This window comes from Salvelinus fontinalis, chromosome 8 (genome assembly GCF_029448725.1).
Source record: "Salvelinus fontinalis isolate EN_2023a chromosome 8, ASM2944872v1, whole genome shotgun sequence".
Taxonomy (NCBI): Eukaryota; Metazoa; Chordata; class Actinopteri; order Salmoniformes; family Salmonidae; genus Salvelinus; species Salvelinus fontinalis.
The window spans coordinates 46,454,355-46,473,716 of record NC_074672.1 but is presented as its reverse complement, the minus strand read 5'-3'; the positions used below and the strand labels follow the sequence as shown (position 1 = coordinate 46,473,716).

At 44.7% G+C, this 19,362-nt stretch overlaps 2 protein-coding genes across 2 annotated transcripts in view; one reads left to right on the top strand and one right to left on the bottom strand.

Annotated features, from left to right (window-relative positions):
* The window catches only part of LOC129861510 (laminin subunit alpha-5-like), a 155,113-nt gene extending 152,935 nt beyond the window's left edge, over positions 1 to 2,178 (top strand). The window contains exon 77 of the mRNA XM_055932887.1: positions 1,382 to 2,178. Coding sequence (XP_055788862.1) covers positions 1,382 to 1,530 — 149 coding nt within the window. The 3' untranslated portion in view covers positions 1,531 to 2,178. The remainder of the gene's footprint in view (positions 1 to 1,381) is intronic.
* Positions 2,179 to 4,550: 2,372 nt separating this feature from the next.
* adrm1 (ADRM1 26S proteasome ubiquitin receptor) lies at positions 4,551 to 18,595 on the bottom strand. Its single transcript, XM_055932719.1, has 10 exons — positions 18,485 to 18,595; positions 16,592 to 16,850; positions 16,195 to 16,311; positions 14,820 to 14,943; positions 14,553 to 14,721; positions 11,546 to 11,688; positions 5,733 to 5,864; positions 5,265 to 5,422; positions 5,021 to 5,123; positions 4,551 to 4,828 (listed from the first exon to the last, which is right to left on the bottom strand). The coding sequence occupies exons 2-10, from the start codon at positions 16,799 to 16,801 to the stop codon at positions 4,743 to 4,745; spliced, it is 1,242 nt and encodes a 413-aa protein (XP_055788694.1). The 5' UTR covers positions 16,802 to 16,850; positions 18,485 to 18,595; the 3' UTR covers positions 4,551 to 4,742.
* Positions 18,596 to 19,362: the final 767 nt, after the last annotated feature.

Below are 19,362 nucleotides of genomic sequence, written 5' to 3'. Positions count from 1 at the left end.
ACTAACAGGGATGTAAACACATTTGTGCACAACATTTGAGAGAAATAAGCTTTTTTGGTGTGTATGGAAAATGTCTGAGATGTTTTTATTTCAGCTCATGAAACATGGGACCAACACTTTACATGTTGCGTTTTATATTTTTGTTCAGTGTATATTCAACCACATACCAGGTGAGGACACCCCATAGAGATACTATATAATGCATATACATACATATACGTACAGTACCAGTCTAAAGTTTGGACACACCTACTCATTCAAGGGTTTTTCTTAATTTTTACTATTTTCTACATTTTATAATAATAGTGAAGACATCAAAACTATGAAATAACACATATGGAAACATCTAGTAACCAAAAAAGTGTTTTAGATTTTAGATTCTTCCAAGTAGCCACCCTTTGCCTTGATGACAACTTTGCACACTCTTGGCATTCTCTCAACCAGCTTCATGTGGTAGTCACCTGGAACGCATTTGAATTACCAGGTGTGCCTTGTTAAAAGTCTATTTGTGGAATATCTTTCAAGGACATTCAGAGACTTGTCCCAAAGCTGTGTGTTTAGGGTCGTTGTCCTGTTGGAAGGTCAACCTTTGCCCCAGTCTGAAGTCCTGAGCGCTCTGGAGCAAGTTTTCATCAAAGATCTCGCTGTACTTCACTCCGTTCATCTTTCCCTCGATCCTGACTAGTCTCCCAGTCCCTGCCGCTGAAAAACATCCCCACAACATGATGCTTCCATCACCATGCTTCACCGTAGGGATAGTGCCAGGTTTCCTCCAGACATGACTCTTGGCATTCTTGGTTTCATCAGACCAGAGAATCTTGTTTCTCATGGTCTGAGAGTCTTTAGGTGCCTTTTGGCAAACTCTAAGCGGGATGTCATGTGCCTTTTACTGAGGAGTGGCTTCCATCTGGCCACTCTACCATAAAGGCCTGATTGGTGGAGTGCTGCAGAGATGGAAGCTTCTGGAAGGTTCTCCATCCTCCACAGAGGAACTTTGAAACTCTATCAGAGTGACCATCTGGTTCTTGGTCACCTCTCTGACCAAGGCCCTTCTCCCTCGATTGCTCAGTTTGGCCGGGGTCGACCAGCTCTAGGAAGAGTCTTGGTGGTTCACAACTTCTTCCATTTAAGAATGATGGAGGCCACTGTGTTCTTGGGGACCTTCAATGCTCACTGGGGTCCGGACTAACATGACAAACATTTATCTCAGAAGTAAAACATTTTAATAGTTATGGTAATGATACAATGGTTTTGAATACCTTGCGGGATACAGATAAGTGAAATGGAGACTGTTTTTTGCCACACGTACAAACCCATCTTAAATTATCTTTCTGTATTGCAACTCAGCATTTCCTGTGTGTCTTCTTCTCTCTCCTCCTAGATGGTGTTGATGTGCCGGGCCTCCCCGATGCCCTGCCCTCCTTCCATGGTTGTGTACGGAGAGCAGTCCTGAACCAGCGACCAGCCGTGCTTTCTAAACCCCTGTCAGTACACGGAGCTGTGGGCACACAGGGCTGTCCAGCCATGTAGGCCCCTTTTAGCTCCGTTACAGCCAGCTAGCTCTGGGTCATGTTCATAAGGACAACATTACAGAAAGTGCAGATATAAATACCTATGTAGAACCAATATGATTGTCTGTCATGTACAGTCGTGGCCAAAAGTTTTGAGAATGACACAAATATTAATTTTCACCAAGTCTGCTGCCTCAGTTTTGTATGATGTCAATTTGCATATACTCCAGAATTATGTTATGAAGAGTGATCAGATGAATTGCAATTAATTGCAAAGTCCTTCTTTGCCATGCAAATGAACGGAATCCCCAAAAAACATTTCCACTGCATTTCAGTACTGCCACAAAAGGACCAGCTGACATCATGTCAGTGATTCTCTCGTTAACACAGGTGTGAGTGTTGACGAGGACAAGGCTGGAGATCTCTCTGTCATGCTGATTGAGTTCGAATAACAGACTGGAAGCTTCAAAAAGAGGGTGGTGCTTGGAATCATTGTTCTTCCTCTGTCAACCATGGTTACCTGTAAGGAAACACGTGCCGTCATCATTGCTTTGCACAAAAAGGGCTTCACAGGCAAGGATATTGCTGCCAGTAAGAACCATTTATCGGATCATCAAGAACTTCAAGGAGAGCGGTTCAATTGTTGTGAAGAAGGCATAAGGACACCCAAGAAAGTCCAGCAAGCGCCAGGACCGTCTCCTAAAGTTGATTCAGCTGTGGGATCGGGGCACCACCAGTACAGAGCTTGCTCAGGAATGGCAGCAGTAAAGCATCCTGAGACAATTCATGTGTGGGGTTGCTTCTCAGCCAAGGGAGTGGGCTCACTCACAATTTTGCCTAAGAACACAGCCATGAATAAAGAATGGTACCAACACATCCTCCGAGGGCAACTTCTCCCAACCATCCAGGAACAGTTTGGTGAAGAACAATGCCTTTTCCAACATGATGGAGCACCTTGCCATAAGGCAAAAGAGATAACTAAGTGGCTCGGGGAACAAAACATCGATATTTTGGGTCCATGGCCAGGAAACTCCCCAGACCTTAATCCCATTAAGAACTTGTGGTCAATCCTCAAGAGGCAGGTGGACAAACAAAACCCCACAAATTCTGACAAACTCCAAGCATTGATTATGCAAGAATGGGCTGCAATCAGTCAGGATGTGGCCCAGAAGTTAATTGACAGCATGCCAGGGCGGATTGCAGAGGTCCTGAAAAAGAAGGGTCAACACTGCAAATATTGACTCTTTGCATCAACTTCATGTAATTGTCAATAAAAGCCTTTGACACTGATGAAATGCTTGTAATTATACTTCAGTATTCCATAGTAACATCTAACAAAAATATCTAAAGACACTGAAGCAGCAAACTTTGTGGTCATTAATATTTGTGTAATTCTCAAAACTTTTGGCCACGACTGTAGAATAGGCCAGTTCTATCTTTAAAAAAATAAAAATACGTTTCACCTCTGAATGCAAGTTCAGTAGGACAATGTTGTGGAGCTTTGCAGACAGAAATGTTATGAATAGAGCTGGCGTGATACTGTATTCTACACATCAGAGAGGCATGTCGGTTCTAGATATTGTATTTCTATCTGAACATTCCAACCACTTTGTTAGCCTGTTGAACGCAGCCGTGCTCTGATGCCCCTTACTACTCGTCACCAACTGCTAAAAGGATCAATATAAACACGTACAAGAAGTCTACCATACAAATCACTGGTGGTGGGTGACGTGCATTAGTTAATTTAAATGTATTTATTTTTTCCACGTCTTGATTTCCGGTTTGCAAATAACTTCGTGCTAGCGCTAGAGTAAAGTCTGAAATCCTTCGTGTCATACAAGTAGTGGAATGATAACACAAACAGACTGGTACCTGGGCTAGAGTATAAGATGGCTGAATCGGTTGTCTTTAGTGTGTTAATAGTAATCTACATCGCTCTGGGCTGCTTTCACAGACCTACATTTCAAGGTCTCGATTCAATCCGTAGCTCTGAAGATCCGCTCTACAGTGCGACATCAATTTAAAGGCAATCTTTCCTGCATTATGTCGGCTCAATCGGAAATAACGCTTGAATTTCAAATCGCGCTATAACTTCCGTGATCCGGGTTGAATCGAGCCCTAAACTTACCTGGACAAAACTGCACTTATTTTATACAGACCACTAAAAAGCTTATCGTTGTTTGGCCATGGATAGAATCCACTTCGACTAACTAGTTCTGGAAAGTACTTAAAAATAAATATATATATATAAAGATTTCCTTTAGTAGAAAATTGTGGTTCTGCTTTACATACATTGATTCGACTTAGCTTGATCATAGCTCAAAAAAAAAAAAAAAATGCTTTCATGTTGAGAATACTAATGTAGGTCTATGGAAACCGGCCCTCAGTAATACTCTGGTACATCCCAAACGAACATGTCAATTTCACCATTAAGGAGTCCAGATTTAAATACTATAATCAGTGTTAACGTTGATCCACATCACATGTACTGTATTCTATAGAATAAATGCACATTTTATATAGTTGGTATAATGGGAAAAAAATGTATGGATTATATCACAAGAGTTTAAAACTTTAAAGCAACTACTGTTTAAAGATTATAAACTGGGTGGTTTGAGCCCTGAATGCTGATTGGCTGATAGCCAGGGTATGACAATTTGTACTGATATAATTACGTTGGTAACCAGTTTATAATAGCAATAAGGCACCTCGGGGGGGGGGGGGGGGGGTTGTGGTATACGACCAATATACTACGGGCTAAGAGCTGTATCCAGGCACTCCTCGTTGCGTCGTGTCTAAGAACAGCCCTTTACCCGTGGTATATTGGCCATATACCACAAACCCCCCGGAGGTGCCTTAGTGCTTAAATATCTCACTCAGATAACATAAACTGATTCCCCCTAAGAATAATAGATATGCTAAATACATTTTTTAAATAAAGTCTTATCTGATACAAAAATGGGCATGGGTCAACTTCTTTGTATTTTTTTTTTTTGTGCTCAATTATTTGCTTATAATTAAAAAAGAGAAAGACATTGGTAATTTTACTAATTTAATGTTAAATGTCAATGCATTGACTACACAAGCTATTTAAAGACGATTGATTCGTTGGCACGTGTATTTTCTGTAAAGATGCATCTGAGAAATGCAGAATATTTGTTTAGGCAACACTCCAGACGAGCGGTGTTCCTGCAGTAAGTAACACAAAACGAGGACAGGACTCAAGATCTTCTAATCCAGGCTCATGTCCTCATCATCCTCCTTCTTGTCTTTATCCTTGTCGGTCCCTTCCATGGCTTTGGCAAACGCTTCCACATCTAAAACACAAAGTGGGGTATCAGTGCTTTGCTCAAGGGCACAGCAGTAGGCAGCAGATGGTATATTGATGCCAACCTCTGGTTACAGGCCTGTCTCTAACTTCAAGGCAACTGCTGCCCCCCTTTTGCCACGTGTGCTTACTGCTTGTGTGAGGATGTGTAAATTATGATGTGTGTGGGGGTGGGGGTCACCTCCTTTGTTAGCTGCATCAACAGCCGCTGCGGGCAGACCAAACTGGTTCATGAGAGGTCCGAGCTGCCCTGATGCCAAGGCACTGCTAAACATACTCATCGCCTGGGAAGAGACACAGAGAGAGAAAGGAGTTCAGCATTTAAAGAGAATGTCGAGGAAGTCCTTTGTCAGTCATACCGATCAAATGTTTCTCTATAAAAACTAGGAGATGTGACTGCGGTTTTTAAAAAAGAAATCCTTAACCTGTTGGAACTGTGGTGAGGTGAGTGTGTTCTGGATCTCCTCTGCACTCTGAGGTAGAGACTCTCCCGAGGGCAGGTAGGGTAGGAGCCTCTGCTGTACCTCAGAGTTAGACAGGATAGGAGCCATGATCTCTGGGGTACACACGCTGACCAGGTCCACTGAGAGGAGAGGGTCAACACAATGATAAAACATACACTTGTTACTTCATAAAGACAACACAATGTCAGATGTGTTACGGTCTACTCATATGAAGAAAAGTTCAAAATGTCCACATGAAATTTAGTCATGTATTGCCTACAGTTCATTATTCAACTACACTCTTAAAAAAAAAAAAAAAATCATGCCTATTTAGCCATCTAAAAACAAGCTAATTGTCAAAAAGTGAAAAACAAAGCCACTTAAAAAAAATATATCTGTAAAATGTATACAACTTCTACCCATCAATTTTCATTGCAGTCGTCTGCTTACCGTCACCTCCCTGTACGGCGACGGCAGCCGACATGGCCGGTACGTTCATAGTGGCCAGGATGCTCTGCAGGTCGCTGAGCTGGATGGGTTGGGTGGGGGAGCCGACGGCTGCGGGCACTACGGGGGTCTGGGCTGCAACAAATCAACGTTTTCTTCGTCACAGACAGGACGTGGCCTAGGGTGTTTCTAAGGTGTCTAAACCGCAGGCACAAATGTCTACAGTGTCGGCAGGTTAACCCTAACAACTGCCCTTTGACACAAGCTATGTTAACCCTAACCCAGACAAATGCCCTTTAACACAAACTCTCCATCTTCCCCCCTCTTTCTACATATTCAATAAACTAACAAAGTGTGTGTGTGCACACACAATTCATACATATATATACACACACACACACACACACACACACACACACACACACGTGTACATATACACACACACAAAAGTACCTAATCACTAATCAGGTGAAGGGGCTGTTGCGACCTGCAGTGTGTGTGACGTTTGGTGTGGCGTTATTTTTTGTTTTTAATTTGTACACTTAGTTTACAAACATCCTGCCAACCATGGATTTCCAGTGGTGGGGTGTTGGACTGATCTTGTTGATCGTGTACATACCCGCTACGAACGGACTAAATAATGAAAACGCTGCTGGCAGTGGAATCCAATACAGCAGGGAGTTTTTACTACAATGCAACTCAATTACGAACGCCATGGATATCCCAATGGCCCATCTAATACCTGATTGTCTGCGAGTGGATTACAAACCCAAATGCAAACGTGGAAAACGCGGGGGGAATCAGACAACGACTTAAAAAAATTAAGAACAAACTTCCCTTACGCACCACCTTGCTGATTAATGCCCAGGTCACTGAGGGGGAAAGAGGATGAGTTGTCAGCAAATCTGCGCTTCCAACACGAATATCGGGAGGCCTGTTTGCTGGCATTTACTGAGACTTGGCTGGATGACAGAGTCCCGGACAGAGAAGTGGAGCCGGCCGGCTTCACCCTGGTCAGAGCGGACCGCGATCTGACAGTCACAGGGAAACTTCACGGCGGGGGCGTCTGCCTGCTTGTCAGGGACCAGTGGTGTAAATCGATCCTGGTAAGAGAGCGACTCTGTACCCCCGACATTGACCTGCTTTCTGTGTCACTGCGACCTTACTATCTGCCCCGTGAGTTCCCCCAATTGTTTGTTACCATTGTGTACATTCAACCAAAAGCTAATATAACAAAGGAATCAGAGATTATTTATAATCTGTCACAGAAACTGGAATCCATCTCCCCCGACGCACCCAAATTTATTTTAGGGGATTTTAACAACTGTACCTTGCGCAAAGTCTTGCGCACATACCATCAGTATGTGAAATGTCACACTAGGAAAAATAGGACTCTTGATTTGTGCTATGGGACAATACCAAAGGCGTTCTCTGCCACCACCAGACCTCCTCTGGGGACATCAGACCACAATGTGGTCTACCTCAGGCCAACTTACTGTCGCCTCCTGGAGAGGGAGAAACCCACAGTTAAAACTGTCCAGATCTGGAATGACAACAGTATCACTTGTCTCCAGGGGTGTTTTGACTGTACAATGTGGGAGGTATTTGAGGACAGCAGCTCTGATCTGGATGAACTCACAGAGGTTATTTCAGACTATGTAAACTTCTGTGTTGAGTCAGTTGTGCCTACTAAGACCTGTAAAATCTTCCCTAACAACAAGCCTTGGGTATCAAAACATCTAAAATCCCTACTTGATAGGAAGAAGGCAGTTTATGCTGGGGGTGATAGACAGGCTTTAAGAGATGTACAACGTGAGATAAAAAGACAGATACTGGTGGACAAGGAGGCATACAAGCAAAGGGTGGAGAGGACCCTCTCCTCAGGCAACGCAAGGGTGGCCTGGCAAGGGATTAAATCCATGGCTAGCGCCCCCCCATATAGGCAGGGGAAAAACCAGTGCTGACCTTGGGGGATATGAGGGCCAGAACATGGCTAATGAACTGAATGTTTTCTTCTCAAGATTTGAAATCAGACAACTTCGTGTCGGAGGTAAAACAAATGGAAGCATCATTACAAATGTTTGAGAGAGTTGTTGTTCAACAGTCTGATGTCCTAAAGTTGTTCAGGGGATGTAACACATACAAAAGCCCAGGCCCAGACAAAATAAGTGGACATGTGTTAAAGCACTGTGCTGAACAACTGGCTGGTGTTTTTACAGACATTTTCCAATCCTCACTCAACCAGCAACACGTTCCAGTATTGTGGAAAAAAAATCAATAATTATACCAATTCCTAAAGTATCGAATCCCTCTGTGCTGAATGACTATCGCCCTGTCGCTTTGACATCCTTAGTTATGAAATGCCTTGAGAAAATTGTGAAAAGTCATATTCTCAGTGTCACCCAGAAGCTCCTCGACCCATTTCAGTTTGCCTATCAGACCAGCAGAGGAGTTGATGATGCCATTCTTACCCTCCTTAACATGGTCTAGAGACATCTACAGGGTGCCAAATCCCATGTCAGGGTTCTGTTTGTTGACTTTTCTTCTGCCTTCAACACAATCCAGCCCTACATTCTGGCACAGAGACTCATTCGGGACTTTTCCTTAGATGGGGGGCTGGTTTTGTGGCTGTTGGACTTCCTGAGCCAACGCTCACAGCGAGTCAAAATAGGTCCCCATGTGTCGGACATATGCACCACCAACACAGGCTCTCCTCAGGGATGTGTTTTGTCCCCACTCCAACACAGGCTCTCCTCAGGGATGTGTTTTGTCCCCACTCCACCACCAACACAGACTCTCCTCAGGGATGTGTTTTGTCCCCACTCCACCACCAACACAGACTCTCCTCAGGGATGTGTTTTGTCCCCACTCCACCACCAACACAGGCTCTCCTCAGGGATGTGTTTTGTCCCCACTCCACCACCAACACAGGCTCTCCTCAGGGATGTGTTTTGTCCCCACTCCACCACCAACACAGACTCTCCTCAGGGATGTGTTTTGTCCCCACTCCACCACCAACACAGGCTCTCCTCAGGGATGTGTTTTGTCCCCACTCCACCACCAACACAGGCTCTCCTCAGGGATGTGTTTTGTCCCCACTCCACCACCAACACAGGCTCTCCTCAGGGATGTGTTTCGTCCCCACTCCACCACCAACACAGGCTCTCCTCAGGGATGTGTTTTGTCCCCACTCCACCACCAACACAGACTCTCCTAAGGGATGTGTTTTGTCCCCACTCCACCACCAACACAGGCTCTCCTCAGGGATGTGTTTTGTCCCCACTTCTGTACATCTTGTACACTAATAGTTGTACTAGTTCCCATACTGACAGACACCTCGTTAAGTTCGCTGATGACACTGCCTTGATCAGCCTGTTGCATGATGACGAGGAACATCATGGCCCAGTCCTAGATGACTTTGTAGAGTGGTGTGAGGAATCACACTCGGTCCTCAATACTAACAAGACCAAAGAGATGTGCATAGACTTCAGGAAGCGTACAACACCTACCTCTGCAACATCTATCAGAGGTCAGAACATAGAGATTGTAGAGGAATATAAATATCTGGGTGTCTTTTTGGACAGTAAGCTTCAGTGGAGTAAATGTACAGACCTGATCTACAAAAAGAGCAAACAGAGACTGTACTTTCTAAAAAAGTTGGGTTCTTTTAATATAGACTGTACTATATTGACTCTGTTTTATAAATCCTTTATTGAGAGTATTTTAACTTTTTGTATTGTTTGTTGGTTTGGCAATGCCACTGTCAGTCAGAGAAACATGCTGAGAAGGATTATTACCACAGCAAGTAAGGTACTTGGAGTCAAACAGACAGGCCTGGATGAGATATTTAAGGTCAGGGCCCTCCGTAAGGCTCACAAAATCATTTTAGACCCAAGTCGCCCCCTGTACCTGGACTTTGAATTACTCCCCTCTGGGCGCAGGTATAGGACACCCCTCAGCAGGAAAAATAGAACGAGACAATCATTTGTGCCAGGTGTGATATCCCTCTTAAATAGCTCGGGCAAATGTTCCCATTGACCCCGTAAGGCCAGCAGGCTAGTCTTTGTTTTAAATGTTTTATTTCTTATTTCTTACTATTATTATTTTTTTATTGGTGCGTGACTGTTATTGAAAGTTTTTTTTTTTTTCCCGTCAATCTTGTTTTGTATTTAACGCCACTTTAAATGTGTACATGACACTGCAACAAAATTTCCCCATGGGGACAATAAAGTAAGTAAGTAAGTATGTGGACACCCCTTCAAATTAGTGGATTCGGCTATTTCAGCCACACCCGTTGTTGACAGGTGTATTAAATCAAGCACACAGCCCTGCAATCTCCATAGACAAACATTGGCAGTAGAATGGGCCGTACTGAAGAGCTCAGTAACTTTCAACGTGGCACCGTCATAGGATGCCACCTTTCCAACAAGTCAGTTCGTCAAATTTCTGCCCTGCTAGAGCTGCCCCCGGTCAACTGTAAGTTCTGTCTTTGTAAAGTGGAAACGTCCTGGAGCAACAACGGCTCAGCCTCGAAGTGGTAGACCACACAAGCTCACAGAACAGGACCGCCGAGTGCTGAAGCGTGTAAAAATCGTCTGTCCCTCAGTTGCAACACTCACTACCGAGTTACAAACTGCCTCTGGAAGCAACGTCAGCACAAGAACTGTTTGTCGGGAGCTTCATGAAATGGGTTTCTATGGCCAAGCAGCCGCACACAAGCCTAACAACACCTTTTGCAATGCCAGGAGTGGTGTAAAGCTCGCCGCTATTGGACTCTGGAGCAGTGGAAACACGTTCTCTAGAGTGATGAAACACGCTTGGCAGATGTCAGGAGAACGCTACCTGCCAAAATGCATAGTGCCAACTGTAAAGTTTGGTGGAGGAGGAATAATGGTTCAGGGCTGTTTATAATGGTTCGGGCCCCTTAGTTCCAGTGAAGGGAAATCTTAACGCTACAGCATACAATTACATTCTAGACGATTCTGTGCTTCCAACTTTGTGGCAACAGTTTGGGGAAGTCCCTTTCCTGTTTCAGCATGACAATGCCCCCATTAACAAAGCGAAGTCCATACAGAAATGATCCGTCTAGATCGGTGTGGAAGAACTTGACTGGCACAGAGCCCTGACCTCAACGCCTTTGGGATGAATTGGAACGCCGACTGTGAGCCAGGCCTAATCGCCCAACATCCAGTGCCCGACCTCACTAATGCTCATTTTGGCTGAATGGAAGCAAGTCCCCACAGCAATGTTCCAACATCTAGTGGAAAGCCTTCCCAGAAGAGTGGAGGCTGTTATAGCAGCAATGTTCCAACATCTAGTGGAAAGCCTTCCCAGAAGAGTGGAGGCTGTTATAGCAGCAATGTTCCAACATCTAGTGGAAAGCCTTCCCAGAAGAGTGGAGGCTGTTATAGCAGCAATGTTCCAACATCTAGTGGAAAGCCTTCCCAGAAGAGTGGAGGCTGTTATAGCAGCAATGTTCCAACATCTAGTGGAAAGCCTTCCCAGAAGAGTGGAGGCTGTTATAGCAGCAAAGGGGGGAACCAACTCCTTATTAATGCCCATGATTTTGGAATGAGATGTTGGACGTGCAGGTGTAAAACATACTTTGGGTCATGTAATGTGTGTAACTAAATATATATATACACACACACACACACTTTGACATTGTATTGCACCGTTTACACCCCGCTGTATTGCGTCAGTCAGACATACAGAGGCGTGTAAACGGGACAATAAAATATAAAAGTAGAAATGGTGATAACAGTAAACCAGTAGGGTGCAATACTATAGACAGTAGATAATGGTAATAACAGTACCGGCAGGAGTGGTGGGGGTGACAGTGGGGGAGGCAGCGGTGGTGGCAGCAGGGGTAACTGGAGTGGTGGGGGCCACGGTCGAACTGATCCTGGTGGTGGAGGAAGCGGAGGACGGGGTGACGGCCGCAGACTGACTACGGGAGCTGTGGTGGGAAGAGCGGAGGAATTATAATGATGCGTACTGTAGATCGTAGCATAGCTTGTATCTATGTAAATAGTCTAAGCTAAAAAATATATATATACACCGTACAAAATTCTAATACCTTAACAGTCTATACAGAAAGGACATTTGGTACATTAAACTGTCAAACCAGTCTGAGGAAAAACACCAATTGGCTAATATAACATGCCATTTAACAGATGCTCTAATCCAAAAACGACTTACAGTCAATGTGTGCATACATTTCACGCATGGGTAGCCTCCGGGAATCAAACTAACAATACTGGCGTTGCTATTAGCTATTCTATAAAACGGGTTGGTCAAAACGAGCATTGTGATTGGTTGAAACACATTCTAAGCGGTGCTTAACAATCCGTTTAGAACGGGAAGGCCTTTGATGCAAAAAAATAATAATTTGAACCGTAAACAAAGTAGCCTATCGGATAAATCATCATCATCCACTGTCTCATCAGCCCAGCCAGACAATTAATTAAGTCGACCTCCACTGTAAAAAAAGCATCTGGACATCATTTCCCCTTGCTTCTAGCCTAGCACTCGGTTTGCAGTGGGGATTTGAATAAATTAACCTCTGATTTTTTTTTTTATCCCCTTTTCTCCCGAATTTCTTGGTATCCAAATTGGTAGTTACAGATTTTAGCTCATCGCTGCAACTCCCGTACGGACTCGGGAGAAGCAAAGGTCGAGAGCCTCTTCTTGCTTCTTAACACAACGCCCACTTAACCCGGAAGCCAGCCGCACCAATGTGTCGGAGGAAACACAGTACACCTGGTGACCGTGTCAGCGTGCGCTGCTCCCGGCCCGCCACAGGAGTCGCTAGTGTGCGATGGGACAAGGACATCCTTGTCGACCAAACCCTCCCCTAACCCGGACGACGCTGGGCCAATTGTACGCCGCCCCATGGGTCTCCCGGCTGGCTGCGACAGAGCCTGGAACCAAACCAGGATTTCTAGTGACACAGCTAGCACTGCGATGCCTTAGACCACTGCACCACTCGGGAGGTCTACCTCTCTGACCTTTGATTTGAATAAACAATACGGTCTAGCTCTCTGACCTTCGCATTTTAAAATTGAAACAATGTTGCGATCTCCACCGGCCCACAGAGAATTAACGTGTTAGGACGAGACAGTTAGGACCAGACAGTTAGGACCAGACAGGTAAAATCACGCCTCAGCAGATGGTTTTTGTGTATATCCATGAACAATGTCAATAGAATAACAGGTAAAAAAATGTATTTCATGCAGCTTGTCTGACATTATTGTTTTAGCTGTGTAGTTGGCTGGCTACGGAGGCAAAGAAACGAAGGACCAGCAGGCTTGGCTGGCTACGGAGCCAAAGGAACAGCAGGCTTGGCTGGCTACGGAGCCAAAGGAACAGCAGGCTTGGCTGGCTACGGAGCCAAAGGAACAGCAGGCTTGGCTGGCTACAGAGCCAAAGGAACAGCAGGCTTGGCTGGCTACGGAGCCAAAGGAACAGCAGGCTTGGCTGGCTACGGAGCCAAAGGAACAGCAGGCTTGGCTGGCTACGGAGCCAAAGGAACAGCAGGCTTGGCTGGCTACAGAGCCAAAGGAACAGCAGGCTTGGCTGGCTACAGAGCCAAAGGAACAGCAGGCTTGGCTGGCTACGGAGCCAAAGGAACAGCAGGCTTGGCTGGCTACGGAGCCAAAGGAACAGCAGGCTTGGCTGGCTACGGAGCCAAAGGAACAGCAGGCTTGGCTGGCTACGGAGCCAAAGGAACAGCAGGCTTGGCTGGCTACGGAGCCAAAGGAACAGCAGGCTTGGCTGGCTACGGAGCCAAAGGAACAGCAGGCTTGGCTGGCTACGGAGCCAAAGGAACAGCAGGCTTGGCTGGCTACGGAGCCAAAGGAACAGCAGGCTTGGCTGGCTGCGGAGCCAAAGGAACAGCAGGCTTGGCTGGCTACGGAGCCAAAGGAACAGCAGGCTTGGCTGGCTACGGAGCCAAAGGAACAGCAGGCTTGGCTGGCTACGGAGCCAAAGGAACAGCAGGCTTGGCTGGCTACGGAGCCAAAGGAACAGCAGGCTTGGCTGGCTACGGAGCCAAAGGAACAGCAGGCTTGGCTGGCTACGGAGCCAAAGGAACAGCAGGCTTGGCTGGCTACGGAGCCAAAGGAACAGCAGGCTTGGCTGGCTACGGAGCCAAAGGAACAGCAGGCTTGGCTGGCTACGGAGCCAAAGGAACAGCAGGCTTGGCTGGCTACGGAGCCAAAGGAACAGCAGGCTTGGCTGGCTACGGAGCCAAAGGAACAGCAGGCTTGGCTGGCTACAGAGCCAAAGGAACAGCAGGCTTGGCTGGCTACAGAGCCAAAGGAACAGCAGGCTTGGCTGGCTACGGAGCCAAAGGAACAGCAGGCTTGGCTGGCTACAGAGCCAAAGGAACAGCAGGCTTGGCTGGCTACGGAGCCAAAGGAACAGCAGGCTTGGCTGGCTACGGAGCCAAAGGAACAGCAGGCTTGGCTGGCTACAGAGCCAAAGGAACAGCAGGCTTGGCTGGCTACAGAGCCAAAGGAACAGCAGGCTTGGCTGGCTACGGAGCCAAAGGAACAGCAGGCTTGGCTGGCTACAGAGCCAAAGGAACAGCAGGCTTGGCTGGCTACAGAGCCAAAGGAACAGCAGGCTTGGCTGGCTACAGAGCCAAAGGAACAGCAGGCTTGGCTGGCTACAGAGCCAAAGGAACGAAGGACCAGCTTCTTTAGCATGGCTGCGCTGATCTAGGGTACTCTGCTCTGCCTCGACCACAGCACAGCTGTAAAAGTCATATCACACGCCCTCCCCTACGCCCTCCCCTTCTCCCCTGCTAGGGCCCCTTACCTGGAGGATGAGGAGCTGGTAGCAGGGCCTCCACTGCCTAACAGACTGGCCAGACCTGGTCCTGCTAGGGCCCCTAGACCACCAAGTCCTCCCAGACCAGTTGGTCCAATCAGCTGCATCAGCTGTGTATGGCTCATGTTACCCAGGAGGCTTTGCAGGCCACCCTCACCTGGGGGAGGGGGAAGAAAATAATAACAATTCTGAACTTAGAGACAAAACAATTCAAATAAATTGTTATGAATGTTGAGTGGTCTGTGTGTGTCCTACCTCCTAGAGCAGACAGCTCGTGGCTGCTACTGCCTCCACTGCCCAGTGCTCCAGGCATGGGAGGGTTGTTCAGGTACTCATTCACCTTACGGCAATACTCCTCATCCTTGTCTGATTTAGGCTCCTGGTGATCACAGGAATAGAGATCAATATCAAAAGTATTGGCTCTTGGTGACAAGAGAAATGGATAACATTATAAAGAACGAATAAAGTATAAAAGGCCATGTGATGTAAAAACTTTAAACTTGTGTTTTATAGCATATTTTAAAACACCTGATGAAACTAACACTGTAAAAGTGTAAAAACATACGATCGGTGTCAACACTGGACCTTCTAAAGCACAGGTGTCAAACTCATTCCACGGAGGGCCGAGTGTCTGCGGGTTTTCGCTCCTCCCTTGTACTTGATTGATGAATTAACATCACTAATTAGTTAGGAACTCCCCACACCTGGTTGTCTAGGGCTTTATTGAAAGGAAAAACCAAAAACCTGCAGACACTAGGCCCTCCGTGGAATGAGTTTGACACCCCTGTTCTAAAGCAACAGGTTTGCATGGGCGGGAGTTTTAGCATTCCATGGTGATATCACCATACGTAAGAAAATTGGTTAACAGACCAATAACAAAAAGAGTTCCAAATCTCTCTACCAATAACAAAAAGAGTTCCAAATCTCTCTACCAATAACAAAAAGAGTTCCAAATCTCTCTACCAATAACAAAAAGAGTTCCAAATCTCTCTACCAATAACAAAAAGAGTTCCAAATCTCTCTACCAATAACAAAAAGAGTTCCAAATCTCTCTACCAATAACAAAAAGAGTTCCAAATCTCTCTACCAATAACAAAAAGAGTTCCAAATCTCTCTACCAATAACAAAAAGAGTTCCAAATCTCTCTACCAATAACAAAAAGAGTTCCAAATCTCTCTACCAATAACAAAAAGAGTTCCAAATCTCTCTACCAATAACAAAAAGAATTCCAAATCTCTCTACCAATAACAGCTAAGTTTCAGTTCTTGCTTGAGAAATAGTTATTTGGCTCATTTTTAATATATATTTTTTGCACTTTTTAATGGAAATCTATTACAGTAAGATACTGAATTGTTCCCCAGAAAACATTTCATATTAATATATAAAAAACAGCTGCTTTGGGCCTTTAAGAAAGGGTCTTACATAATCCCATTAATTCCTTGACTGGTCCCAGACCCATTTATGCTGTCTTGGCAAACTCCTATGGTCATTGTCACACATTTGGCAAGACAGTACCAACAGACCTGGGACCACCAGGCTAACTAATCCCAACCCTGTGTGCTATAGTTCCATGTCAAAATAAATGGTATTATGTTCAAATGTTATGTGTATATGTTAATTCAACCCTCACCTGCATCCAGAAGAACAGCCTCTTGGATCCAGCCTTGAACTTAAGCACAAACACACGTCCAGTAGTACACTGGCTCACCTTCTTGAACTCACAGTCATCAGGGAAGATGATCAAGTCCTGGAATCAAAAACACCAAGCAAGGATATTATAAAACTTACCGGAAACCATCACATTAAAAAAATTTTTTTTTTACTGGGTTAATATTATATAAATCGTTAGATATTCTTCAGTTTATATACTGTTTCGCTACCAGAAACATCATAGCCTGGTACAATAATCTGTTCATACAGTTTTACAAACTCCATTGCTGCCATCTTTGAGCAAACCAAAATTGGGACCAGACTAGAGACTCTACGCCATCTGATTCAACTTGATCAAAACCCAGCAATCCACTCACATCATCAACGTTTCCAGACCCCCGGTCCTTCCAGCAGAAGTGGATGAGGGAGTCGTCCGTCTGTTGGACGTACACACTGCCCTTACGTTTGTCCGGTGTCACTGTGCTACCCTTCATGGTCATCTTACCGGCACGAAACTCCACCAGGTATTTACTGGACGAGCCCCGGGAGCCTGACACCAGGCTGGGGAATAGGGCACCTGAAGACATGATGATCCTCGGGGTTGTTGACAGACACGTAGGCTGGTTGGTTTTACTTCTGAAGTGGGAGGAGACAAGGGATTTTATTTACATTTTTCCTTCCCTGACCTAGCAGACAGTTGCACAAGCATGCTTAAAAATGACTATTAACGACATAGTATTGTTCTGCAGTGTCACGTGATATAGGACTACTATTGAAAATGTGCTATGTAATTACTTGATTATATACTGAACAAAAATAAATAAAAACACAACATGCAACAATTGCAACGATTTTACTGAGTAACAGTTCATATAAAAGGAAATCTGTCAATTGAAATAAATTCATTAGGCCCTAATCTATGGATTTCATATGACTGGGCAAGGGGGCGCAGTCATGGGTGGGCATAGGCCCATCCACTGGGAAGCTAGGCCCAGCCATTCAGAATTAGTTTTTCCCCCACAAAGGGGCTTTATTACAGACATAATTACTCCTCAGTTTCATCAGCTGTCGGGGTGGCTGGTCTCAGACGATCCCGCAGGTGACGAAGCCAGATGTGGAGGTCTTGGGCGGATGTAGTTACACGTGGTCTGTAGTTGTGAGGTCGATTGTACGTACCTACCAAATTCTCTAAAACGACGTTGGAGGCTGGTTATAGCAGAGAATTGAACATTAAATTCTCTGGCAGCAGCTCTGGTGGACATTCCTGTAGTCAGCATGCTGATTGCACACTCCCTCAACTCTTGAGACATCTGTGGCATTGTGTTGTGACACAAAACTGCACATTTTAGTGGCCTTTTATTGTCCCCAGCACAAGGCGCACCTGTGTAATGATCATGCTGTTTAATCAGCTTCTTGATATGCCACACCTGTGGTGAAATCCTGAGTGGTGGAGCAGTCTAAGGCACTGCATCGCAGTGCTAGAGGCATCACTACAGACCCAGGTTCGATCCCAGGCTGTATCACAACTGGCAGTGATCGGGAGTCCCATAAGGTAGCGCACAATTGGCCCAGCGTCGTCCGGGTTACGGGGGATTTGGCCAGGGTAGGCCGTAATTGTAAAATTAGAATTTGTTCTTAACTGACTTGCCTAGTTAAATTTAAAAAAAAATCGAACCTGTCAAGTGGATGGATTATCTTGTCAACGGAGAAATGCTCATTAACAGGGATGTAAACAACTGTGTGCGCAAAATCTGAGAGTTAAAACTCCACGCAAACGTGCGTATGGAACATTTCAGGGATCTTCTATTTCAACTCCTGAAACCAACACTTTACATGTTGCGTTTTTTAAATAATTTTGTTCAGTGTAGCTAGCTGGACAATTCAACTGCAGTTTCAAGACGAGGACAATCAACCAAATAATGTTGTTTGGCTAACTATCAACAAGAAATTCATAGGATGGAAACGTATAATCTAAAAAAACATGTAGCTTCCAGGCAAATTATCTAACGTTCTCTTTTAAATTATAGCATTAGCTAGTTATAAAATAAAATGAGTGTCTGGCTGTGTCCTGATACTTGCTAACTAGTTAGCATAGGCTAAGTAGCTAGCTAACGTTAGCTCATGACAAGGCTAAAACTCAAATCTGAGGACGGGACTAGTTTTTCAAAACCGTAATTCTCAAGAAAAACACATACCGATGTTCTCTCAAATTTAACTGAATAATTCGTCTTTCTACATTTCACATTCCGTATACATTTGTATTGAATTACCTGAAGTTTAGCTGGCAACAAAAGTTATTTCTTGTATCAGACTTCCTCGTTGGTCTTCTTCGTGGGGTGGGTGAACGGTTTGCTTCTTCTATGGTGACTCTTTCGCAATTCTACCAGTAGAAAACATGTATCATCGCCACCCACTAGAAATGGCAAGCACATTGGTCTCTGGATTTCCTGTGTGGTTTTTATTTTCCTGGATCTCAAACCCAAGGATATACTGCTCATTTTTAAATGTGTGTTGTCCTGTGAGATTTTGTAAACAGAGATTAAAGGCTTCCAATACTGTATAAAAAGTGTATCATGGAAAGTCATACATGACTTAACCATTACAAATAAAGTGTATTACAACGAATGCCACTTGCTTAGATAGGCTTTGTCCTCGTTTGCTACACTAGTGTCAAATGTGGGTCACCAAAGACGCGTGACAATAGAACTCTAGGATGGTCATAGTTCTATTTAATTCTACATGTGCATGCCTCTCTGATGGTCTCACAGGCGCCATCGCACTTCTGACACCGATGTCTTATATGCACGGCAAATGAGAAGTAGTTATCCATAGGAATTAACGGAATTGATGGAATTCTACAATATTTCAATCACACGTTTCAAGGACAAAATTACATGTATTTAAGTATTTTTGTAATGGGGACAGTAACAGTTGAACTTTCCAAAAGTTATACTTTAAGGAAAAGGTTGTATTTGTTCGTGTTTTATTTGTATGTTTAGCTCAAATAATATTTCTTACACAAGCATTTTGCTACATCTGCAATTATATCTGCTAAATATGTGTACGTGACCAATAACATTTTAGTTGATTTAAAAGTATACATTAAGGTGTCTGGAATAGAATAAACATGTAAAAAAATAAATAATAA

Excerpts from the sequence above, each read along its gene's own strand:
- adrm1 (XM_055932719.1), bottom strand. The coding sequence starts at position 16,801 with ATGTCTTCAGGTGCCCTATTCCCCAGCCTGGTGTCAGGCTCCCGGGGC. Across the intron at positions 14,944-16,194 it reads GGCTGTTCTTCTGGATGCAG|GAGCCTAAATCAGACAAGGA; the intron begins GTGAGGGTTGAA and ends TGTGATCACCAG. Across the intron at positions 14,722-14,819 it reads CGAGCTGTCTGCTCTAGGAG|GTGAGGGTGGCCTGCAAAGC; the intron begins GTAGGACACACA and ends CCCCTCCCCCAG.